Source organism: Rhinoraja longicauda, chromosome 13 (genome assembly GCF_053455715.1).
Source record: "Rhinoraja longicauda isolate Sanriku21f chromosome 13, sRhiLon1.1, whole genome shotgun sequence".
Classification (NCBI taxonomy): domain Eukaryota; kingdom Metazoa; phylum Chordata; class Chondrichthyes; order Rajiformes; family Arhynchobatidae; genus Rhinoraja; species Rhinoraja longicauda.
The window spans coordinates 22,366,333-22,392,902 of NC_135965.1; the positions used below are offsets into that span (position 1 = coordinate 22,366,333).

Sequence of the window (26,570 nt, forward strand, 5' to 3'; positions counted from 1 at the left end):
TGTCATATGAGGAAAGATTGAAAAGACTAGGCTTGTATTCACTGGAATTTAGAAGGATGAGGGGGGATCTTATAGAAACATATAAAATTATAAAAGGACTGGACAAGCTAGATGCAGGAAAAATGTTCCAAATGTTGGGCAAGTCCAGAACCAGGGGACACAGTCTTAGAATAAAGGGGAGGCCATTTAAAACTGAGGTGAGAAAAAAAAAATTCACCCAGAGAGTTGTGAATTTGTAGAATTCTCTGCCACAGAGGGCAGTGGAAGCCAAATCACTGGATGGATTTAAGAAAGAGTTAGATAGAGCTTTAGGGGCTAGTGGAATCGATGGATATGGGGAGAAGGCTGGCATGGGTTATTGATTGGGGACGATCAGCCATGATCACAATGAATGGCGGTGTTGGCTCGAAGGGCCGAATGGCCTCCTCCTGCACCTATTTTCTATGTTTCTATCAAAACGTGTCCTGTCCATTCCCTACGCAGATGCTGCCTGACCCACTTGAGTTCCTCCAGCACTTTGTGTCTCTGTTTTACCCAATCTCCAGACTGATCATGAGTTTAAAAGCTGAGTGCTAAGGTATGTACTGTAATAGTTTTGAAAAAAAATAACCCTGAATAAAAATACTCACCTGGACTTTACGACCTTGCATGATTGAAACTGTGTTGTTGTGTACAGCCACGTGTACGGATTTAACGTAGGACACTTTGGTGTTGGCCCCTCTATGCTCATTTGTTGCTGACACATCAAAGTAAGGTAGGCTTGAAGATGCAATGCACAGCTTAGAGAGCACGTACGTGCACGTTCCCATGAAGTGATGAACACGCGTGTCGAACGTGTTGTAGTGAGGATCTCCTGAGGCACTGCAAGTGGCACGAACTGTAGAGAAACATTTAACATGTGAAGTATTGTCATCTACCAACCTATCTCAGTCTTCCACCATAGAGCATCTATCTGAACATATCTGAGCATAAAGCCGTGCAGCACAGGAACGGGTCCCTTGGCCCACAATGTCCATATCGAACGATGCCAAGTTAAACTAATTGCCTCTGCCTCCACATGATCCATATCCCTCCATTTCCTGATATCCATGTGCTGACCTAAAAGCCTCTTAAACGCCACTATTGCATCTGCCTCCGCCACCACCCCAGCAGAGTATACCAGGCACTTACTATCCTCTGTGTAAAAAAAAACATGTGCCACACTTCTCCTTTAAACTTTGCTTCTTCTTCTTGCGTTTGAGGCAGCAGAAATTATGTAACGTCCTCCAGCCAGTGCAATGTGCTGTTGTCAAGGGCCGTGAGGTCTACCCCTCCACCAGGGGGACGGAGGACAGTCCAGTCGAAAATGACGTGCTGCGCTGTTTGCTAGTCTGCTCCACACACACAGGCTGCTGATGAACGCAACCCCCTCCTCTCACCTTAAAGTTATGCCCTCTAGTATTTGACATTTCCACCCTAGAAAAAAAGGTTCTGACTGTCTACCCCATCTATGCCTTTCATCATTTTACATACTTCTATCAGATCTCGCCCCAACCTCCGGCGTTATAGAGAACACAGTCCAAATTTTCCTAACCACTCCTCATAGGTATTATCCCTTAATCCAGGCAACATTCTGCTAAACCTTTTCTCTACCCTCTCCATGCTCAACATAATCCCAAGACTTGTTCCACCCAGTCATTCCTTCTTCTACCAGGTCCCGTCTGACAGATGATACCAAAACTTGAAAGGACGTACCACCTGCAAGTGCGGAGTAATTTCTTCTCCTCTGTTTTCAGGCTTCTGAACGGTCCTTCCATAAGCTAGGGTGCTACCTGATTCACCTGTTTCCCATTGCAGACATAGGACATTGTCCGTGGTCCTGAAGCGCTACAATGCTGAGAAGTATATTCTGCACTCTATATATCTTCCCCTATGCTCTACCTATTGTAGTTGAGTTTGACTTGATTGTAACTATGTATATGACTTGATTGGATCGCATGCAAAACAAATCTTTTGCCTGTACCTCGGTACACGTGACAATGATAAATCTGAACCTCAACCTATAGGACTTTATTCCTTGAAGCGCAGGAGGCTCAGCGGTGAATTTATAGTGGTGTATAAAACATGAGGGTGATGTTATTATGTGGTTATGATGATATTGGAAAGATGTAAAGGAAGAAGATTAAAGTTAAAGCTGAAAAACCCCAACCTAGAAGGTGACACACTGAAAACTGGAACAAACAAGAAAACTGCAAAGTACTTTGTCTGGCATGCTCGCAATGGGCAGAATGGCCTCCTGCTATGCCAGGAATTCAACCATTCTGTTTCACTCCAATAAAAAGCAGCACAATGAAGGTCCCAATGAAGGTGTGTAGCTTCGTGCCAGTGACCCTTGTAACTTTGCAAGAGGTGATTGCTGGCTGCGCAGACATGATGGGCCGAAAGGCTTATTTCCATGCTGTATCCAAGGTAACTACTAAAGTAAAGTAAATCAGTTTGAAGAAGGGTGCCGACCCAAAATGTCAAAATAACCTTTTTGTTACAAATTACAGTACTGGGTATGGTTAATAGAACAATATAAAAGTATGAGAGACCCTAAAATTATAGGGTAGGCAGTCAGAACTTTTTTCCCAGCATGGAAATGTCAAATACTAGAGGGCATAGTTTCAAGGTACATAAGTATTAGATCAATGGGCCCCAACTGCGTAGGCGCGGACCCGTTGGGTTCCCATTGTGACGTGGAACACTCATTGGCGTCATTGTGACGGAGGTATTACTGCACAGGCCCGGCTGATGGGCAGGGCAAGCGGAAAAGGAACTTATTAAAGTTTAAAAAGTGATTATAAAATTTTTTAAAGTGAAAAACCTTTAAAATATAACAACCATTTGAACCGCAGGCCAATGGTGAGTTAGGTGGGCCTCAAATTGTTGCACTACTGTGTGCCGTTTTGGCTGTATTTCGGGAACAAACGAGAGTTTTAGTATATAGATAGATGTGCGAGGCATGTTTTTTTTACACAGAGGGTGGTGGGTGCCTGGAACGTGCTGCCAATGGTGGTGGTGGAGACAGATACAATAGTGGTGTTTAAGAGGCTATTACATAGGCACATGGATATGCAGGGAATAGAAGAGTGTGGATCATGAGTAGGCAGAGGAGATCAGTTCATCTTGGCATCATGTTCGACACAGATATTGTGGGCCGAAGGGCCTGTTCCTGTGCTCTACTGTTCCATGAAAACATTTACTTTCAATACTGACTTAATTAATCAGCTAGCAACAGTTTCCATCAATGGGAAATGGAATTAAAAAGCAGATTAGCTAGTATATTTTTACTAGAAATATAGAAAAACTGAACTCAAAGCAGTCTTGAGGATTCAATGTCTGAAACATCTTGACATTTCACAAATGCAATGACTCAGTGGGTCCCACGAACAATAACATTTATGCAGTCGTGGGTCTGTATTTTATTCTTTTCGTACAATCACTCACCTTGCATCTGGCAGCCCAGAACTCCATCCCATATCCCACATATCTCATGCAGTCCGCAAGCCGTGGTTTTACAGAGAGTGACGTTGTTGCCCATGCATTTACAGCGCTCCGTGCAGTTTTCATATGTGAGCCAGCTTTCATACCTCTGAAACAAATCCAACAAGATGACACTGTTAAAGCAAATGGTTCAACGTGAGAAATAGCTGAATGGTTATACATTTGAAGGTTGAAGTTTAGTTCATTGTCACGTGTACCGAGGCAGAGTGAAAAGCTTTTTTCTTTGCGTGCTCACCAGTCAATGGAAAGACTGTACATGATTACAATCTAGCCATTCACAGTGTACAGACACAGAATAAAGGGAATGATGTTTCGTGCAAGATAAAATCCAGTAGAGTCCAATTAAAGATAGTCTGAGGGTCTCCAAGAAGGTAGATGGGAGGTCAGAACCACTCTCGAGTTGGGGATAGGATGCTTCAGATGCCTGATATTAGCTGGCAAGAAATTGTCCTTGAATCTGGAGGTGTGCGTTTTCACACTTCTGTACCTCTTGCCTGGTGGGAGAGGGGACAAGAGGGAGTGACCGGGGTGAGAGTGGTCCTTGATTATGCTGGTGGCCTTGCCGAAGCAGCCTTGTAGTTAAAAAGTCAAAGAGTCGTACAGCATGGAAACAGGATATCATTTCATTGGCACAGAATAAGGTGGCCATTGTTTACTCACAGATCAACCAAGCGCTACGAAAGGAATCGTGCTACTTCAAGCCCAAATAATTTATTATTTAAATAACATTAAAAACAAATCTGTCTGAAAAGTATTTCTCCTTGCCATTTTATTGGATGTGCTAACCGAAAGGCTGGCCAGAGGGAAATCAGATGTGCGTTTATCCGACAGGACAATCTCGGGAATCAAATCAAGGTGGGGGGAGCAGGGATGGACACTGAGGCAGGTCTGTAGTGTTGAGTTTTGCTGCGCAGGTTGGTGGAAGCATGTTTTTCTGTCGTAGCAAACAACAAAGAAAAGTTCTAAAAGAGTCATTTAAACCCAAAACATTTTATGTTCATTTGGAGACTATGAGTGATCTGGATACGAGGGACCTCAAAGACTATCCCCATCTCTGGACTTTGTCCACCCACCCATCAGCCAGCACTTTGTGTCTATCTGTGCTGCTCTAGGGTTGTTGGACAACGTTGGGCCACATTGCGTTATTGACCATCTCCATGTTTCTGGCGCAGAGTCCATACCCAAGAAGCTTCACGAGCAGAAAATCCAGGCTTGGGAACCCACCAAAGGCCACAATGTGGAGTAGCAGAACGGGGAGCAACGGGAATCGTATCTACGTTTTACTTTTTAACCAGCCTCCAGTGTAACTGCTGTCTGTCTTTGATGCTGACAGAAGCACTAATATGTTCAGTTTCTCCAGAGATGCTACCTGACCTGCTGGGTGTCTCCAGCGCTTTGTGTGTCTTTCTTTTAAATGCATTTTGAATTCATTTATATTCAAGCAACTTGTGTGATTATTACAAGCAAATGGATTTACCTGATAATATTTGTTGTTGTGCTCACAGCCACACTGACTGTTCGGAATACAGGTGTCTCCACTAAGAGTGTATCCAGGGTCACAGAAACATCCTTCAACAGATGGTAGAAGACAGCTGTCAGGTGCAGATGACTCCATGCAGGTAGTGGGACAACCTGTGCCACAAGTCTCATAGTGGCTACCACTAGGACAGGTTGGTGCTAAAGAAAGCATGCAGGTAATAAACAATCACTTCTCTTCACTTAGTGTAGCTTATTCAAAATAATTGTGGGGTCATCCAACATATTATGTCATGCACAGAATGTCATACATTATTCCTACAGTGTAGGAAGGAACTGCAGATGCTGGTTTACACCAAAGATACACACAAATGGTGGAGTAACTATGAGGGTCAGGCTGCAGCTCCGGAGAAAAGGAATAGGTGACATTTTGGAACCCTTCTTCAAACTGAGACTCTTCCTGAAGAAGGGTCTTGACCAGAAATGTCACCTATTCCTTTTCTCCAGAGATGCTGCCTGACCGGCTGTAATACATTATCAGTCTGAAGAAAGGTTCCGACCCAAAACGTCAGTGATCCATGTTTTCCAGAGATGTAGCCTGGCTTGCTGAGTTACTCCAGCATTTTGTGTTCTTTTTGATTAGTAGCATCTGTTTTTCCTTGTTTTCACATAAAACAGCACAGGAACAAGCCCTTTGGCCCACAATGTCTGTGTTGAACATGATGCTAATCTCCTCTTCCTGCACATGATCCATATCCCTCCATCCCCTGCATATCCATGTGCCTATCTAAAAGCCTCTGAATCGACACTATCAGATCTGTCTTCACCACCACGCTGGCCGAGTGTTCCAAGTTTAGTTTAGAGACCCAGCATGTCTCTAAATGGAAACAGGCCCTTTTGCCCACCGAGTCTACTCTGACCATCGATAATCCATTTACACTAGTTCAATGTTATCCCACGTTCTCATCCACTTCCTACACACTAGGGACAATTTGCATGTGTGTATGTTTGTAGTGGAACTCCATGTTACCCCATGGTGATGTTCTTCCATCGATAGCAAGGGTAGTCCCTTTCACGTTTTGGAACTTTGTGGCCGAACACAAACTTAGCATGGGTCAGCATGCTGTTGCTGAATATATCGCTTGATAACACTTCAATGATTTTACCCATTACTTCATTACTTTTCTGATGTTCCAAAATAGTCTGAGAGAATATTAAGCGACTAAAGATTTTTTTTGCCTTTTGGACAGGGTAGAGATTGGCAATGTACTGCAGAGTATAACTTACAGCATGACGTGTTGTTTCTCCATTCTACACACACTCCTGCTTGTGTGCACAAGGCAGCATAGGTTTGCAGGGCTAAACAAAGTGTCGTCGACAGCCCTCCGTCAGCGCACACATCGTAGACACAGTTGTCAAAGTAATTCTTGGGAGGAACTTTTGCGTGGCATTCTTTAAATAATCCTGAAAGAAAAATATTTAAATTTAAATCGGAAATTTCCAATTCAGAACGTTATTCCAGGCAACCAAATTTAGAAAAAAAGGCACAATGAGTTTAGTTTAGTTTATCGTCATGCGTTCCGAGGTACAGTGAAAAGCTTTATTATTGGAGTAATTCTGTGGGTCAGGCAGCAACTCTGGAGAACATGGATAGGTGATGTTTCAATCGGAACCCTTGTACAGAGTCTGAAGAATGGTCTTGACCTGAAATGTCACGGAATCTCTAGAGATGTTGCCTGACACACTGAGTTACCCCAACTTTCCCATGCCGACCCGATCTACACGAATCCCGCCTGCCTGCAATTGGCCCATATCCCTCGAAACCTTTCCTATCCCAGCACCTGTCCAAGTGTCCAGGGGCTGAGTCCGGTGGGTCCCTTCAAACAAGGAAAAGGATGTCACCCCAGGGGGCCACATGAGTGGTAGGATATCTATCTATCTATCTATCTGTCTATCTATCTATCTATCTATCTGTCTCTCTGTCTATCTATCTATCTATCTATCTATCTATCTATCTATCTATCTATCTATCTATCTATCTATCTATCTATCTATCTATCTATCTATCTATCTATCTATCTATCTATCTATCTATCTGTCTATCTGTCTATCTGTCTCTCTATCTGTCTATCTATCTATCTATCTATCTCCTACCACTATACATATATCTAAAACCAAAAATGTGCAAAAATGTCAGATAAACTCAATGTTTATACATTCAATGGTGTCATTGAAAATATGGTGCCATAATGGGTCAATGATGACATTAAAAAAAATCTTTACCTTGTCCATATATATATATTTTTAAATATATTTTTATATATTTTATTCTGAATAAAGTTTATTAGTAAAAAATATCTTGTCCTCAGATATGATACTGTAACTTAAATTACTCAATCTCTCCGTTAGATTCCAACTACAACATATTTACGCACATTCATTATTCTGCTGAATTAGAATTCTTAACCAATGGCTTATTTTCCATTTTCCCATGAAATCTCTTGTGCTTTCCATAAATAAGGAGCGTGTCTTGTCATAGTGAGAATGTCTATCTTTTTCTCAGGGGTGAAAAATGTACTGAACGGCAGGTCGTGGACAGAAGAAATCGCTTCATTGAATTGCAACAATTGAGTTACATCCCACAATTATCAGCTTGAGATCATTCTGGGGATTGTCTGGTTATAGGTTTTATGTACGTTATCTGTGGTAACTAGTTGCTTCATTTTTTTATGCCTACCTGTTGGATCTGTAATCATCCCACAAGCAGTATCATTTTCTGCATTCTCCTTATCAGCTGGGTCACATTGAAATCCGCTCCCGCCATGATTACACCTAAATTTGCAAATAAAAGAAACAAATGCAATGAGAAATATGTGCAGGTCGAGGTGTCAGTGGTGGGCCGCTGGAGACCCTGCAACAGCCTGGGATTCCATTAGAGTGGCTGCCGCTCCAAGATGCCGAGCTCGCGGACCGGACACGGCCTTCAGCGGCACGGAACGTCAGAGCAGTTGTGGAGAACATCGACAGCATTGCCTGGCCTGTCCGACCCCTTCAACTCCGACCCAGTGCCGCCACCAGGACCGCGGGCCTTTATGGCCAAGATAAGACTCTACATTTTTAACAACTTTGAAACTTCAAGGGTACAAAATGGCATTGAAAATGTGGTGATTCTTGTATATTGCCTCAGTGCAATCGACTATCTTAAACTCTTGTACTTAAATATGATTGTGCCTATGTCCGAAGAAGGGTCTTGACCCAAAACATCAATTGGTGGTAAACTTACTCAGTTTCTCCGTTATCGACTTGCCAACTCTCTCCAAGCATATTAGAGTCTGCTGCAAAACTGCCATTGGGCATAATAATGTCATCATCAGGGTTATCGTTGGAGTTACCTAAATAATACAAAAAAAAGTTTCCATTGATCGTTTGAAATTTGCTCAATTCTTGATGACAGTATGCTCTGACAATGTCTTTTCCGTTTCTAATGTTTGCAATAATGCTGTTGGAAATGTGCTGCACAGTGGTGCAATGGTAGAGCTGCTGCCTCACAGCACCAGAGACCCAGGTTCGATCCTGATCTCGGGTGTTGTCGGCACGGAGTTTGTACGTTCTCCCTGTGACCGTGTGGGTTTCCTCTGGGTGCTCCAGTTTCCTCTCACATCCTCAAGATGTGCAGATTTGCAGGTTAATTGGCTTCTGTAAATTGTCCCTAGTGTGTGGGATAGAACAAGTGTGAATGGGGTGATCGTTGGTCGACGTGGACTCAGTGTGCCGAAGGGACTGTTTCCAAGCTGTATCTCTAAAACTAAAACAAAGTATTCTGTGACAATGAAGGGTTCCTCCCTGAAATGTCTTTTCCATTTCTAATGTTTTGCAATAATGCTGTTGAAAATGCTTTAATACATAAATTATCAACAGATTACGTCAAAATAGATTTCTCGGCACTGGTTGAAATATAACGGCATCTGGTGCAAAGTAAGTCTTTCAGCCATGGAATAATCCAGCTCTGAACCACATCCTTTAGCCCACCGTGACCACGATTATGCATCCAATTACACTAATCGCACACTAATGCCATTTTATTTCTGCCACATTCTGATCAATAACTTTCTGACTCTACCACTCACCTATACACGAGGAATAATTTTAAATGGCCAATTAACCTACAAACCTTTCAGATGTGTGAAGAAACCCACACAGTCACAGGGAGATCGTGCAAACTCCACCAGGATGGAACCCTGGATTCTGGCTCTGTCAGGCAGCAGCTCTAGCTGTTGTGCCATTGCACCACTGGTTTGATAATTATTTAGTAATGAATATCCAACAAATGTCACCAGTAACATGTTAAGAGTAGAAGAGTCCAGTAAACATCATTCTTTAAAGAGATACACACAGGGTGACAGGCGGATTGGTAGCATATGGAATTTATTATTTAGTGCTAAAAAAGGCATGTGGCCTACTTGTTTTTGTAGGTCGGGCATTCAGTATAAGAGTGAGGAAATCATGTTGCAGCTTTACAGGACTTTGGTCAGGCTGAATCTGGAGTATTGTGTGCAGTTCTGGTCGCCCCCAATACAGGAAGGATGCGGAGGCTTTAGAAAGGGTGCAGACGAAGTTTACCAGAATGATACCTGAATTTAGAAGTATTAGTTACAGGGAGAGGTTGGACAGACTTGGATTCTTTTCTCAAAACAGTTGTTTGGCAGTTAAAAATGAATACCACTCCTACATTTAAAGACATAAAAGGGTATGCATACACTCGGTGACCATCAAAGCATTATAAGAAAAGACACAAAGTGCTGGAGTAACCCAGTGGGTCAGGCAGCATCTCTGGGGAACATACAGAGGTGACATTTCGGGTCAGGACCCTTCTTCAGACTGATTGTGGCTGGAGGAGGGAAGAATGCTGGAAGAGAGGAGGGCAGGACTGGTGAGTGATTGGGAAATACAGATGGGAAGAAAGCTGGAGGAGAGGAGGGGCAGGACTGGTGAGTGATAGGTGCATACAGGTGAGGGAGGTTTTTGAATAATTACAAGTATGGGCTTACCACACAGACCACAAAGCAGTCCAGAATATATGGACGGCACAGACACGTCTACATGGTGGTAACCATCAAACCTCACCAACAAGCCAAAGTTAGTCTCCAGTAAAACGTAGCCACCGCTTATCCGTACCACCAGACGGTCCGTGATCGACACGGGCAGGTTTACCCATTCTCCATTCAGCTATCGAACAGAACAAAAATGCCACAATTTATTTAAGAGCAAGGGATCGCAATTAAATAATCCCAATCTACATCAACAATTTTCACCTGACCTTAAGAAATAAAACGCAGGGCAGCACAGCGACGCAGCAGTAGAGTTGCTGCCTTACAGGGTCAGAGACATGGGTTTGATCCTAACTGGGGGTGCTTTCTGTACGGAGTTTGTACATTCACCCCGTGACCGCGTGGTTTTTCTCTGGGTGCTCTGGTTTCCTCCCACACTGCAAAGACATGCAGGTTTGTAGGCTAATTGGCTTCTGTGAATTGTCTCTAGAGTGATGGATAGAGCTGGTATACGGGGTGATCGATGGTCGGTGCAGATTCGGTGGGCCAAAGGGACTGCTTCCGCGTTGTATCTCTAAAGTCGAAAGTAAAGTCTAACATACCGTTACACAATGGTAATGCTCATGAACTTTCAAAGACCTTAATTGATTTTATTGACACACAAATTCAAATCCCCAATGTCAACCTAGGAATTTCTTTTCCATTAATTGTATAATAATTTATTTTTTAGTATGTGATTACGGAACCAACAGATCTCCGTAAGAATCCACCTGCTTTGGTAATGGTTTTCAAGGAAGAAAATCTGCTGTTGGCTGACAGTTTAGTTTAGTATAGTTTAGAGACACAGCGTGCAAAAAGGTCCACTGAGTTCACGCCGACCATTGATCACCCGTTCACACTAATTGTATGTTATCCCCACCTTCTCATCCATTCCCTACAACTGCTGGTAATTTACACCCATTTCTCCCATTACATCGCTCCCTCTTTCCACATCTCCCCATCCCCTTCCACCTATATCCTTTCCTCTGGTTTCACATTTCGCGCCCCTTCTCTCCTTTTCTCACATCCTTCTATCTTTTTCCCATCTCTCGCCTTTGTTGACCCACCTGCCAATCAAAGCCCCCTCTCCTCACGTATCCACCTATCACTTACTAGGTTTTGGCTTGCCCCCACCTCTCTTCCAGCTTTCTCCCCCCACCCTTTCTACGTCAAAGTCCCGACCTGAAATGTCACTTGCCCATTCCCTCCACTGATGCTGCCTGACCCACTGGGTTATTCCACCACTTTGTATCTTTTTTTGTGGATCAGCATCTGCAGTTACTTGTTTCTCTCTCTTAGATTAGTTAAGTTGTGTGTTAAGTCTAAATGCGTGCAAAGCAATGAAATGTCACGTGACAATAAAGTATTCATTCATTCATTCATTCATTCATTCAGTCTACATTGTCCCATCACATGTGCCCAGGGCATGGGCTCAACAAAGAGTGAAGAAGGGTCTCAAAGAAGGGACAGAGGATCTAGGGGGGTAGAGGAACTGAAATAATTTTTCATAAGGTGAGAAATAGTATTGGGTAGACTAATGGGACTGAAGGATGATAAATCCCCTGGGCCTGATGGTCTGCATCCCAGGGTCCTCAGGGAGGTGGCTCTAGAAATAGTGGATGCATTGGTGATCATTTTCCAATGTTCAATAGATTCAGGATCAGTTCCTGTGGATTGGAGGATAGCTAATGTTATCCCACTTTTCAAGAAAGGAGCAAGAGAGAAAATGGGGAATTACAGACTAGTTAGCCTGACATCGGTGGTGGGGAAGATGCTGGAGTCAATTATTAAAGAGGTAATAACGGTGCATTTGGATAGCAGTAAAAGGAAAAGGCCAAGTCAGCATGGATTTATAAAAGGGAAATCATGCTTGGCTAATCTTCTGGAATTTTTTGAGGATGTGACAAGTAAAACGGATGAAGGGGAGCCAGTGGATGTAGTGTATCTAGACTTTCAGAAAGCCTTTGATAAGGTCCCGCACGGGAGATTGTTGACTAAAATTAGAGCACATGGTATTGGGGGTAGGGTGTTGACATGGATAGAAAATTGGTTGGTAGACAGGAAGCAAAGAGTAGGGGTAAACGGGTCCTTTTCAGAATGGCAGGCAGTGGCGAGTGGAGTGCCGCAAGGCTCGATGTTGGGGCCACAATTGTTTACCATAAATATTAATGATTTGGATGAGGGAATTAGAAGCAACACTAGCAAGTTTGCGGATGACACAAAGCTGGGTGGCAGTGTAAACTGTGAAGAGGATGTTGGGAGGTTGTAGGGTGACCCTGGACAGGTTGAGTGAGTGGGCAGATGCGTGGCTGATGCAGTATAATATAGATAAATGTGAGGTTATCCACTTTGCCGACAAAAACAAGGAGGCAGAATATTTTCTCAATGGAGTTAGGTTAGGTAAGGGGGAGGTGCAGCAAGACCTGTGTGTCCTTGTACACCAGTCACTGCAAGTTGGTGTGCAGGTACAGCAGGCAGTGAAGAAAGCTAATGGAATGTTGGCCTTGATAACAAGAGGATTTCAGTATAGGAATAAAGAGGTTCTTCTGCAGTTGTAGTGGGCCCTGGTAAGACCACATCTGGAGTATTGTGTACAGATTTGGTCTCCTAATTTGAGGAAGGACATCCTTGTAATTGAGGCAGTGCAGCATAGGTTCACGAGATTGATCCCTGGGATGGCGGGACTGTCATATGAGGAAAGATTGAAAAGACTAGGCTTGTATTCACTGGAATTTAGAAGGATGAGGGGGGATCTTATAGAAACATATAAAATTATAAAAGGACTGGACAAGCTAGATGCAGGAAAAATGTTCCAAATGTTGGGCAAGTCCAGAACCAGGGGACACAGTCTTAGAATAAAGGGGAGGCCATTTAAAACTGAGGTGAGAAAAAAAAATTCACCCAGAGAGTTGTGAATTTGTAGAATTCTCTGCCACAGAGGGCAGTGGAAGCCAAATCACTGGATGGATTTAAGAAAGAGTTAGATAGAGCTTTAGGGGCTAGTGGAATCGATGGATATGGGGAGAAGGCTGGCATGGGTTATTGATTGGGGACGATCAGCCATGATCACAATGAATGGCGGTGTTGGCTCGAAGGGCCGAATGGCCTCCTCCTGCACCTATTTTCTATGTTTCTATCAAAACGTGTCCTGTCCATTCCCTACGCAGATGCTGCCTGACCCACTTGAGTTCCTCCAGCACTTTGTGTCTCTGTTTTACCCAATCTCCAGACTGATCATGAGTTTAAAAGCTGAGTGCTAAGGTATGTACTGTAATAGTTTTGAAAAAAAATAACCCTGAATAAAAATACTCACCTGGACTTTACGACCTTGCATGATTGAAACTGTGTTGTTGTGTACAGCCACGTGTACGGATTTAACGTAGGACACTTTGGTGTTGGCCCCTCTATGCTCATTTGTTGCTGACACATCAAAGTAAGGTAGGCTTGAAGATGCAATGCACAGCTTAGAGAGCACGTACGTGCACGTTCCCATGAAGTGATGAACACGCGTGTCGAACGTGTTGTAGTGAGGATCTCCTGAGGCACTGCAAGTGGCACGAACTGTAGAGAAACATTTAACATGTGAAGTATTGTCATCTACCAACCTATCTCAGTCTTCCACCATAGAGCATCTATCTGAACATATCTGAGCATAAAGCCGTGCAGCACAGGAACGGGTCCCTTGGCCCACAATGTCCATATCGAACGATGCCAAGTTAAACTAATTGCCTCTGCCTCCACATGATCCATATCCCTCCATTTCCTGATATCCATGTGCTGACCTAAAAGCCTCTTAAACGCCACTATTGCATCTGCCTCCGCCACCACCCCAGCAGAGTATACCAGGCACTTACTATCCTCTGTGTAAAAAAAAACATGTGCCACACTTCTCCTTTAAACTTTGCTTATTCTTCTTGCGTTTGAGGCAGCAGAAATTATGTAACGTCCTCCAGCCAGTGCAATGTGCTGTTGTCAAGGGCCGTGAGGTCTACCCCTCCACCAGGGGGACGGAGGACAGTCCAGTCGAAAATGACGTGCTGCGCTGTTTGCTAGTCTGCTCCACACACACAGGCTGCTGATGAACGCAACCCCCTCCTCTCACCTTAACGTTATGCCCTCTAGTATTTGACATTTCCACCCCAGAAAAAAGGTTCTGACTGTCTACCCCATCTATGCCTTTCAGCATTTTACATACTTCTATCAGATCTCGCTCCAACCTCGGGCATTATAGAGAACACAGTCCAAACTTTCCTAACCACTCCTCATAGGTATTATCCCTTAATCCAGGCAACATTCTGCTAAACCTCTCCATGCTCAACATAATCCCAAGACCTGTTCCACCCAGTCATTCCTTCTTCTACCAGGTCCCGTCTGACAGATGATACCAAAAATTAAAAGGACGTATCACCTTTAAGTGCGGAGTAATTTCTTCTCCTCTGTTTTCAGGCTTCTGAATGGTCCTTCCATCAGCTAGGGTTCTACCTGATTCACCTGTTTCCCATTGCAGACATTGGACATTGTCCATGGTCCTGATGCGCTACAATGCTGAGAAGTATATTCTGCACTCTATATATCTTCCCCTTTGCTCTACCTATTGTAGTTGAGTTTGACTTGATTATAACTATGTATATGATTTGATTGCATCGCATGCAAAACAAAGCTTTTGCCTGTACCTCGGTACACGTAACAATGATAAATCTGAACCTCAACCTATAGGACTTTATTCCTTGAAGCGCAGGAGGCTCAGCGGTGAACGTTTAGTGGTGTATAAAACATGAGGGTGATGTTATTATGTGGTTATGATGTTTTTGGAAAGACGTCAAGGAAGAAGATTAAAGTTGAAGCTGAAAAGCCCCAACCTAGAAGGTGACACACTGAAAACTGGAACAAACAAGAAAACTGCAAAGTTCTTTGTCTGGCATGCTCACGATGGGCAGAATTGCCTCCTGCTATGCCAGGAATTCAACCATTCTGTTACACTCCAATAAAAAGCAGCACAATGAAGGTCCCAATTCACATGCACATTGCTTGCCTTTATCAGACTTCACAGTGCTGGTTATCATTGTGGTGGTGGTGGTGGTGGTGGCAGTTGTTGTGTCACATCCCACTGTTGGCAAAAGATGGCACAGACTTAGAAGTTTATCACTGCCTTAACTTTCATACAGTAACACATTTGATCCCATTCCCAGCCCACTGATGAGAGGACAACAGAAAGTGTGTCCACAGTCATAGACTCATACAGCATGTTAACAGACTCTTCGACCCAACACATCCACACTAACCAAGATGTCCCACCTACCCACATGTGGTCCATATCCCTTTAAACCATTCATATCCATGTACCCATCCAAATGTCTTTTTAATGCTGTTATCTTACCTGCCTCAGCTACCTTCTCTGGCAGCTCCTTCCATAAACCCACCAAACCGATCCGAGAAAAGGTTGCCCCTCAGGTTCCTATGAAATCTCTCCCCTCTCACCTTAAATCACTTTTACATCACTTTTGTTATCTTCCTGGGAGTTAAACAACTCTCCTGCTGTTTACAGTATTCTAATAACTTAGTTCATCTCCTCTCTCCACATCTCCACAGATGTTGCCCAAACTATTTGCTGCAGTTTCTATCTGTTTGATTAATTTCTTGATCATTTGCCCGAATATCATTTACGTCTCACAGTGTCACACATTTGTTTGATAACATTCTAGTAAAGCACATTTATGGCACCATTTATTGTAGTGTTTGAAAGCTATGTTCGCTGGAGTTTAGAAGGATGTGGTGGGGGGGGGGGCAGAGGGGGAAATTAAAACCTACCGGATAATGAAAGGACTAGACAGAGTGGATGTTTCTGTTTCTTGGAGAAAATGTTTCCAGTAGTGGGAGAGTTTAGGACCAGTGGGCAAACCCTCAGAATAAAAGCGTACCTTCAGAATGGAGATGAGGAGGAATTTCTAGCCAGAGGGTGGTGTTTCTGAGGAATTCATTGCCACAGGCGACTGTGGAGGCCAAGTCAATTTATAAAGCGGAGATTGATAGGTTTTTGATTAGGAAGGGCATCAAAGGTTATGAGGAGAATGGGGTTGAGAGGGAAAAATAGATCAGCCATGGTCGAATGTCAGAGTAGACATAATGGGCTGAATGGCCTAATTCTGTTTCTATGTCCTATAGTCTTATGGTTACTGTCAACTGTGCATCAAGAAGGAGAATCAGTGCAACATTGATCGTCATCGCGGACACCAATGCTTGAATAAGTATTGTTCACATTTAAAACCAAAGGAGCTCCTATATACGTCAAACCAACCTCCACAACATCCGGCGTGGAAGGAAATGTCATCCACAGCAATATCACTCCGGTAGTCATTGCCACGAACTGCTTCAAGGATGATCTGTCAGAGAAAGGATCACAGTATCATAGTGCACTCTAGTTACTTTGTAGTCACATGTACCTCGACACAAGGTAAGGCTTTGTTTGCATACAATCCAATACAATTAGGTAGCGCAGTGGCACAGTGGTAGAGTTGCTGCCTTACAGTGCCAGAGACCAGGGTTCAATCCTGACTCGGGGTGCTGCCTCATGGAGTTCTGTACGTTCTCCTTGCGACCGCGTGGGTTTTCTCCGGGGGCTCTGGTTTCCTCCCACACTCTAAAGATGTGAAGGTTTGCGGAATAAATGGCCTCTGTAAATTGACTATAGTTGTAGGATAGAACTAGGGTACTGGATGATGGTTGGTCAGCTTGGTGGGCCAAAGAGCCTGTGTCCACACTGTATCTCCAAAGTGTCATGTGTACTGATGAATAGTCTGTAAATTGTAAATTGCCCCCAGTGTGTGGGAAGGACTAGTGTACAGAATGATTGCTGATTGGCGTGGTCTCGGTGGGCCGAAGGGTATGTTTCCGTGCTGTGTCGCTAAACTTAACTAGATCACAGTCACAATGCGCTAAATAGCTTCCACTTGATCGTTGATTTTCCCTGATTTCTCCCATCCAGAGGGACCTCATGTCTGATTCTTGCAGATTACCTGTGAATTTGGAGGGAGGTAGAAGTCTATTTCTCCCATTATCCACCTGTTGCCCATATTTCCAGTCACCGACCACTCCAGGTTCATCATTCCATGTTCAACCTGGTAAACGTTCAACATCATAGTTCGGGCCACTCCAAATATGTGGTACCAGAATCGCATGCAGTGAGCCCCTCCGTTTGCACATGGAGGGCTGACCAAGTGGGCTCGGTCTCCTGGTTTGCCATCGTTGCCTTCCAAGTAAATGTAGTGACCACCTGTGCACACAAGAAGCTTTGTCGGTCAGGAAGAAACCCACTGTGCAAAGACTCAGCACGGACCTTGTGCCACCTCACAAGGGCGGCACAGTGGTGCAGCAGTAGAGTTGCTGCCTCTTAGTGCCAGGGACCCGGGTTCGATCCTGACTACGGGTGCTGTCTGTGCAGAGTTTGTACTAATTTCACACCGGGGATGAATAAAGTTTTATCGTATCGTATGATACGTTCTCCCCTTTACCGTTTTCTCTGGATGCTCCAGTTTCCTTCCACACTCCAAAGATGTACAGATTTGTCGGTTAAGTTGCTTTGGTAAAAATTGTAAATTGGCCCGAGTGTGTGGGATAATGCTAGTGTACGGGGTGATTTCTGGCCCGCGCAGACTAGGTGGGCTGAAGGGCCTGCTTCCGCGCTGTATCTATAAACTAAACAAAATAAACTAAACCTACCTGCAGTGGTGTGGTCATAGGTGGGCCCTGTGTTAGGCGAGGGTGTCGGCCCACTGATGCGTTTCCAGTCCAACGTGTCGGCCTTGGATTGCGTCCATTGGCACAGGTCACTATCAAAGTTACAATCCCAGAAACAACCTGTGGGTTTCATACAGTCAGATCAGTCGATTGAATGTGCTCAGCAACAGGTAGAAGTAAAGATAGACATCAAATGCTGGAGTAACTGAGAGGTCAATCAGCATCTCTGGAAAAAACAGACGTGTCACGTTTTGGGTCAGGAGCCTTCTTCCGACTCTGGAGAAAAATGATGGGTGACGCTTCAGGTCAGGACCCCTTTTTAGAGTCTGGAGAAAAAGGATCTGTGATGTTTCAGGTTGGGTCCCTTCTTCAGACCAGCATCTGTAGTTCTCAGTTTCTCCAACAGGTAGAAATAACTCTATATGTTCAATATCACGCTATTCCAGGTGACTATCTTCTCTCAATGCTTTGAGAGGGTGCAGAGGGTGTTTGCCAGAATGATGCCTGAATTAGGCAGGTATTAGCTTCAGGGAGAGTTTGGACTGACTTGGATCAGAGGCTGCAGGGAGACCCGAGAGAAGTATATAAAATTATGAGGCATAGATGGGATAGACAGTCAGAACATTTCTCCTCGGGTAGAAATGTCAAAGAAAAGCAGCCATAGTTTTAAGGTGAGAGGGGCAAGGTTTAACAGAGATGTGCAGGAATAGTTTTGTTTTAAACAGAAGGTGGTGAGCACTTGGAATGCGCTGCAAAGGGTGGTGGTGGAGGCAGATACGATAACAGCGATTAAGAGACTTTTGGATAGGGACATAGATATGCAATGAATGGAGGGATATGGATTACATGCAGGCAGAGGCGGGTTGGCCTCAACGTTATTTTCAGCACATTGTGGGCCGAAGGGCCTATTCCTGTGCTATACTGCTTCACGTTCAATGTTGTCCTGCTTTCGAACTGGACTGACAGTTCATCACCATACCTTCAACCCCTCCCTCTGTTTCCAATGTTTCTCTGGGTCTCAGGTCCAACCTCCATCTCCACCACCTGACTCCAACCCGATCACATCTTCCAAACCAAACCCTCAGGGCGGCACAGTGGCTCAGTGGTAGATTTGCTGCCTCACAGTGTCAGAGACCTGGGTTCAATCCTGACAATGGGTGCTCCGCTCTAAACGGAGTTTGTACGAATCCTCCTTGTGACCGCGTGGGTTTTCTCTGGGTGCCCTGGTTTCCTCCCACATTCCAAAGACGTGCAGGTTTGTAGGCTAATTGGCATCAGTAAACTGTGAAAATTATCCCTAGTGTGTAGCTTAGTGCCAGTGATCCTTGTAACTTTGCTAGAGGTGATTGCTGGCTGCGCAGACCTGATGGGCCGAAAGGCCTATTTCCATGCTGCATCTCTAAACAAAGGTAACTACTAAAGTAAAGTAAATCAGTTTGAAGAAGGGTACCGACCCAAAATGCTGTCTGTCCATTCACACCCTAAATGCTGCCTGCTTCTGAGTTCCTCCTCCTTTGTGTTTAATTCCATAAAGACATTGAGGAGGAGTCCCGAGCTGAATGTACACTGTCTATTTTGAATGCACAACATTTTACCAAGGGTAGGAGAATCAAGAAACAGATCTGAAACAGATCTGAATTAAACAGAAACAGATCAAAAAATAGGTCTGAATGAATTTTGTACCATTTTTACCAGTTTTTTAAATCTTCGCCTGACATGGTGACAGAAAATCAATCAATGCATGCAAACGCAGCTTGTAATGAGAACTTGTAAACGTCAGAAATCTTGTAGACGTTACTCAAAAATATTGCTACGCCGCACAATTCATAAGTAGACAATGAAATGGAAATACCTAAACATCATTTGTGTAACCATATTCAAACAACTCATTAACAGCTGGAAAAAAAGCAAAAATGCTGGAGAAGTTGGATGGGTGACGTTTTGGATCCGGATCCTTCTTCAGACATCTCCAGTGGAGAACCCAGATGGCACCTATCCATGTTCTCCAGAGATGCTCCCTGACCTGCTGAGTTGCTCATATGCCATAGTACAAGTAGGCTATTCAGCCCATCATTGTCCCATTAGGGCGGCACAGTGGCAGAGTGGTGGAGTTGCTGCCTTACTGCGCCAGGGACCCGAGTTCGATCCTGACTACAGCTGCTGTCTGTGAGAGTTTGTGCGTTCTCACTGTGACTGCGTGGGTCTCCTTCAGGTGCTCAGGTTTCCTCCCACACTCCCAGTACATTAATTTGCTTCGGTAAAAATTGTAAATTGCCCCTAGTGTATAGGATAGTGCTAGTGTACTGAATGGTCGTTGGTCAGTACAGACTCTGTGGGCTGAAGGGCCTGTTTCCATGCTGTACCTCTAAAGTAAACTAAAGAGTGTACTCCAGCACTTTGTGTCTTTTTGTAAGCCAGCATCTGCAGTTCCTTGTTGTTTCTTCGTGTGCAGCTGCGGTTTCTGAGGGAAAATGTGCTTTATTTAAATCCCGGATTTCTCCATTGATCAGATGCAGGGATAAAGCAGAAGATAGGCAACTTACTTTTGTCTGCACAGCCGCTCTGCTGCCTCCAATCGCCCAGCAGAACGCCAGCTGCTTCACAGGCTTCTTGCGTTTGAGGCAGCAGAAATTATGTAATGCCCTCCAGCCAGTGCAATGTGCTGTTGTCAAGGGCCGTGAGGTCTACCCCTCCACCAGGGGGACAGAGGACAGTGCAGTCGAAAATGATGTGCTGCGCTGTTTGCTGGTCTGTTCCACACATGCAGGCTGCTGATGAATGCAACCCCCTCCTCTCACCTTAAAGTTATGCCTACTAGTATTTGACATTTCCACCCTAGAAAAAAAGGTTCTGACTGTCTACCCCATCTATGCCTTTCATCATTTTACATACTTCTATCAGATCTCGCCCCAACCCCCGGCGTTATAGAGAACACAGTCCAAACTTTCCTAACCACTCCTCATAGGTATTATCCCTTAATCCAGGCAACATTCTGCTAAACCTTTTCTCTACCATCTCCATGCTCAACATAATCCCAAGACTTGTTCCACCCAGTCATTCCTTCTTCTACCAGGTCCCGTCTGACAGATGATACCAAAACTTGAAAGGACGTACCACCTGTAAGTGCGGAGTAATTTCTTCTCTGTTTTCAGGCTTCTGAACGGTCCTTCCATAAGCTAGGGTGCTACCTGATTCACCTGTTTCCCATTGCAGACATAGGACATTGTCCATGGTCCTGAAGCGCTACAATGCTGAGAAGTATATTCTGCACTCTATATATCTTCCCCTATGCTCTACCTATTGTAGTTGAGTTGGACTTGATTGTAACTATGTATATGACTTGATTGGATCGCATGCAAAACAAATCTTTTGCCTGTACCTCGGTTCACGTGACAATGATAAATCTGAACCTCAACCTATAGGACTTTATTCCTTGAAGCGCAGGAGGCTCAGCGGTGAATTTATAGTGGTGTATAAAATCATGAGGGTGATGTTATTATGTGGTTATGATGTTACTGGAAGATGTAAAGGAAGAGGATTAAAGTTAAAGCTGAAAAACCCCAACCTAGAAGGTGACACACTGAAAACTGGAACAAACAAGAAAACTGCAAAGTTCTTTGTCTGGTATGCTCGCGATGGGCAGAATGGCCTCCTGCTATGCCAGGAATTCAACCATTCTGTTTCACTCCAATAAAAAGCAGCACAATGAAGGTCCCAATGAAGGTGTGTAGCTTCGTGCCAGTGACCCTTGTAACTTTGCAAGAGGTGATTGCTGGCTGCGCAGTCATGATGGGCCGAAAGGCTTATTTCCATGCTGTATCCAAGGTAACTACTAAAGTAAAGTAAATCAGTTTGAAGAAGGGTGCCGACCCAAAATGTCAAAATAACCTTTTTGTTACAAATTACAGTACTGGGTATGGTTAATAGAACAATATAAAAGTATGAGAGACCCTAAAATTATAGGGTAGGCAGTCAGAACTTTTTTCCCAGCATGGAAATGTCAAATACTAGAGGGTATAGTTTCAAGGTACATAAGTATTAGATCAATGGGCCCCAACTGCGTAGGCGCGGACCCGTTGGGTTCCCATTGTGATGTGGAACACTCATTGACGTCATTGTGACGGAGGTATTACTGCGCAGGCGCGGCTGATGGGCAGGGCAAGCGGAAAAGGAACTTATTAAAGTTTAAAAAGTGATTACAAAATTTTTTTAAGTGAAAAACCTTTAAAATATAACAACCATTTGAACCGCAGGCCAATGGTGAGTAAGGTGGGCCTCAAATTGTTGCACTACTGTGTACCGTTTTGGCTGTATTTCGGGAACAAACGAGAGTTTTAGTATATAGATAGATGTGCGAGGCATGTTTTTTTTACACAGAGGGTGGTGGGTGCCTGGAACGTGCTGCCAATGGTGGTGGTGGAGACAGATACAATAGTGGTGTTTAAGAGGCTATTACATAGGCACATGGATATGCAGGGAATAGAAGAGTGTGGATCATGAGTAGGCAGAGGAGATCAGTTCATCTTGGCATCATGTTCGGCACAGATATTGTGGGCCGAAGGGCCTGTTCCTGTGCTCTACTGTTCCATGAAAACATTTACTTTCAATACTGACTTAATTAATCAGCTAGCAACAGTTTCCATCGATGGGAAATGGAATTAAAAAGCAGATTAGCTAGTATATTTTTACTAGAAATATAGAAAAACTGAACTCAAAGCAGTCTTGAGGATTCAATGTCTGAAACATCTTGACATTTCACAAATGCAATGACTCAGTGGGTCCCACGAACAATAACATTTATGCAGTCGTGGGTCTGTATTTTATTCTTTTCGTACAATCACTCACCTTGCATCTGGCAGCCCAGAACTCCATCCCATATCCCACATATCTCATGCAGTCCGCACGCCGTGGTTTTACAGAGAGTGACGTTGTTGCCCATGCATGTACAGCGCTCTGTGCAGTTTTCATATGTGAGCCAGCTTTCATACCTCTGAAACAAATCCAACAAGATGACACTGTTAAAGCAAATGGTTCAAATGGAGAAATAGCTGAATGGTTATACATTTGAAGGTTGAAGTTTAGTTCATTGTCACGTGTGAAAAGCAGAGTGAAAAGCTTTTTTCTTTGCGTGCTCACCAGTCAGTGGAAAGACTGTACATGATTACAATCAAGCCATTCACAGTATACAGACACAGAATAAAGGGAATGATGTTTCGTGCAAGATAAAATCCAGTAGAGTCCAATTAAAGATAGTCTGAGGGTCTCCAAGAAGGTAGATGGGAGGTCAGAACCACTCTCGAGTTGGGGATAGGATGCTTCAGATGCCTGATATTAGCTGGCAAGAAATTGTCCTTGAATCTGGAGGTGTGCGTTTTCACACTTCTGTACCTCTTGCCTGGTGGGAGAGGGGACAAGAGGGAGTGACCGGGGTGAGAGTGGTCCTTGATTATGCTGGTGGCCTTGCCGAAGCAGCCTTGTAGTTAAAAAGTCAAAGAGTCGTACAGCATGGAAACAGGATATCATTTCATTGGCACAGAATAAGGTGGCCATTGTTTACTCACAGATCAACCAAGCGCTACGAAAGGAATCGTGCTACTTCAAGCCCAAATAATTTATTATTTAAATAACATTAAAAACAAATCTGTCTGAAAAATATTTCTCCTTGCCATTTTATTGGGTGTGCTAACCGAAAGGCTGGCCAGAGGGAAATCAGATGTGCGTTTATCCCACAGGACAATCTCGGGAATCAAATCAAGGTGGGGGGAGCAGGGATGGACACTGAGGCAGGTCTGTAGTGTTGAGTTTTGCTGCGCAGGTTGGTGGAAGCATGTTTTTCTGTCGTAGCAAACAACAAAGAAAAGTTCTAAAAGAGTCATTTAAACCCAAAACATTTTATGTTCATTTGGAGACTATGAGTGATCTGGATACGAGGGACCTCAAAGACTATCCCCATCTCTGAACTTTGTCCACCCACCCATCAGCCAGCACTTTGTGTCTATCTGTGCTGCTCTAGGGTTGTTGGACAACGTTGGGCTACATTGCGTTATTGACCATCTCCATGTTTCTGGCGCAGAGTCCATACCCAAGAAGCTTCACGAGCAGAAAATCCAGGCTTGGGAACCCAACAAAGGCCACAATGTGGAGTAGCAGAACAGGGAGCAACGGGAATCGTATCTACGTTTTACTATTTAACCAGCCTCCAGTGTAACTGCTGTCTGTCTTTGATGCTGACAGAAGCACTAATATGTTCAGTTTCTCCAGAGATGCTACCTGACCTGCTGGGTGTCTCCAGCGCTTTGTGTGTCTTTCTTTTAAATGCATTTTGAATTCATTTATATTCAAGCAACTTGTGTGATTATTACAAGCAAATGGATTTACCTGATAATATTTGTTGTTGTGCTCACAGCCACACTGACTGTTCGGAATACAGGTGTCTCCACTAAGAGTGTATCCAGGGTCACAGAAACATCCTTCAACAGATGGTAGAAGACAGCTGTCAGGTGCAGATGACTCCATGCAGGTAGTGGGACAACCTGTGCCACAAGTCTCATAGTGGCTACCACTAGGACAGGTTGGTGCTAAAGAAAGCATGCAGGTAATAAACAATCACTTCTCTTCACTTAGTGTAGCTTATTCAAAATAATTGTGGAGTCATCCAACATATTATGTCATGCACAGAATGTCATACATTATTCCTACAGTGTAGGAAGGAACTGCAGATGCTGGTTTACACCAAAGATACACACAAATGGTGGAGTAACTATGAGGGTCAGGCAGCATCTCCGGAGAAAAGGAATAGGTGACATTTTGGAACCCTTCTTCAAACTGAGACTCTTCCTGAAGAAGGGTCTTGACCAGAAATGTCACCTATTCCTTTTCTCCAGAGATGCTGCCTGACCGGCTGTAATACATTATCAGTCTGAAGAAAGGTTCTGACCCAAAACGTCAGTGATCCATGTTTTCCAGAGATGTAGCCTGGCTTGCTGAGTTACTCCAGCATTTTGTGTTCTTTTTGATTAGTAGCATCTGTTTTTCCTTGTTTTCACATAAAACAGCACAGGAACAAGCCCTTTGGCCCACAATGTCTGTGTTGAACATGATGCTAATCTCCTCTTCCTGCACATGATCCATATCCCTCCATCCCCTGCATATCCATGTGCCTATCTAAAAGCCTCTGAATCGACACTATCAGATCTGTCTTCACCACCACGCTGGCCGAGTGTTCCAAGTTTAGTTTAGAGACCCAGCATGTCTCTAAATGGAAACAGGCCCTTTTGCCCACCGAGTCTACTCTGACCATCGATAATCCATTTACACTAGTTCAATGTTATCCCACGTTCTCATCCACTTCCTACACACGAGGGACAATTTGCATGTGTGTATGTTTGTAGTGGAACTCCATGTTACCCCATGGTGATGTTCTTCCATCGATAGCAAGGGTAGTCCCTTTCACGTTTTGGAACTTTGTGGCCAAACACAAACTTAGCATGGGTCAGCATGCTGTTGCTGAATATATCGCTTGATAACACTTCAATGATTTTACCCATTACTTCATTACTTTTCTGATGTTCCAAAATAGTCTGAGAGAATATTAAGCGACTAAAGATTTTTTTTGATTTTTGGACAGGGTAGAGATTGGCAATGTACTGCAGAGTATAACTTACAGCATGACGTGTTGTTTCTCCATTCTACACACACTCCTGCTTGTGTGCACAAGGCAGCATAGGTTTGCAGGGCTAAACAAAGTGTCGTCGACAGCCCTCCGTCAGCGCACACATCGTAGACACAGTTGTCAAAGTAATTCTTGGGAGGAACTTTTGCGTGGCATTCTTTAAATAATCCTGAAAGAAAAATATTTAAATTTAAATCGGAAATTTCCAATTCAGAACGTTATTCCAGGCAACCAAATTTAGAAAAAAAGGCACAATGAGTTTAGTTTAGTTTATCGTCATGCGTTCCGAGGTACAGTGAAAAGCTTTTTTATTGGAGTAATTCTGTGGGTCAGGCAGCAACTCTGGAGAACATGGATAGGTGATGTTTCAATCGGAACCCTTGTACAGAGTCTGAAGAATGGTCTTGACCTGAAATGTCACGGAATCTCTAGAGATGTTGCCTGACACACTGAGTTACCCCAACTTTCCCATGCCGACCCGATCTACACGAATCCCGCCTGCCTGCAATTGGCCCATATCCCTCGAAACCTTTCCTATCCCAGCACCTGTCCAAGTGTCCAGGGGCTGAGTCCGGTGGGTCCCTTCAAACAAGGAAAAGGATGTCACCCCAGGGGGCCACATGAGTGGTAGGATATCTATCTATCTATCTATCTGTCTATCTATCTATCTATCTATCTATCTGTCTGTCTGTCTATCTATCTATCTATCTATCTATCTATCTATCTATCTATCTATCTATCTATCTATCTATCTATCTATCTATCTATCTATCTATCTATCTATCTATCTATCTATCTATCTATCTATCTATCTGTCTATCTGTCTATCTGTCTCTCTATCTGTCTATCTATCTATCTATCTATCTCCTACCACTATACATATATATAAAACCAAAAATGTGCAAAAATGTCAGATAAACTCAATGTTTATACATTCAATGGTGTCATTGAAAATATGGTGCCATAATGGGTCAATGATGACATTAAAAAAAATCTTTACCTTGTCCATATATATATATATATTTTTAAATATATTTTTATATATTTTATTCTGAATAAAGTTTATTAGTAAAAAA

The 26,570-nt window shown here is 43.7% G+C and overlaps 1 protein-coding gene across 1 annotated transcript in view; it reads right to left on the reverse strand.

Moving 5' to 3' along the window:
• The window catches only part of LOC144599054 (IgGFc-binding protein-like), a 188,162-nt gene that overhangs the window by 45,564 nt on the left and 116,028 nt on the right, over positions 1–26,570 (reverse strand). The window contains exons 62-77 of the mRNA XM_078409777.1: positions 25,487–25,663; positions 24,201–24,400; positions 22,668–22,812; positions 20,366–20,431; positions 17,805–17,942; positions 17,102–17,358; positions 16,384–16,468; positions 15,121–15,195; positions 13,402–13,649; positions 10,050–10,227; positions 8,285–8,393; positions 7,739–7,833; positions 6,289–6,465; positions 5,003–5,202; positions 3,469–3,613; positions 630–877 (exon numbers count right to left, since the gene is read on the reverse strand). Coding sequence (XP_078265903.1) covers positions 630–877; positions 3,469–3,613; positions 5,003–5,202; positions 6,289–6,465; positions 7,739–7,833; positions 8,285–8,393; positions 10,050–10,227; positions 13,402–13,649; positions 15,121–15,195; positions 16,384–16,468; positions 17,102–17,358; positions 17,805–17,942; positions 20,366–20,431; positions 22,668–22,812; positions 24,201–24,400; positions 25,487–25,663 — 2,543 coding nt within the window. The remainder of the gene's footprint in view (positions 1–629; positions 878–3,468; positions 3,614–5,002; positions 5,203–6,288; positions 6,466–7,738; positions 7,834–8,284; positions 8,394–10,049; positions 10,228–13,401; positions 13,650–15,120; positions 15,196–16,383; positions 16,469–17,101; positions 17,359–17,804; positions 17,943–20,365; positions 20,432–22,667; positions 22,813–24,200; positions 24,401–25,486; positions 25,664–26,570) is intronic.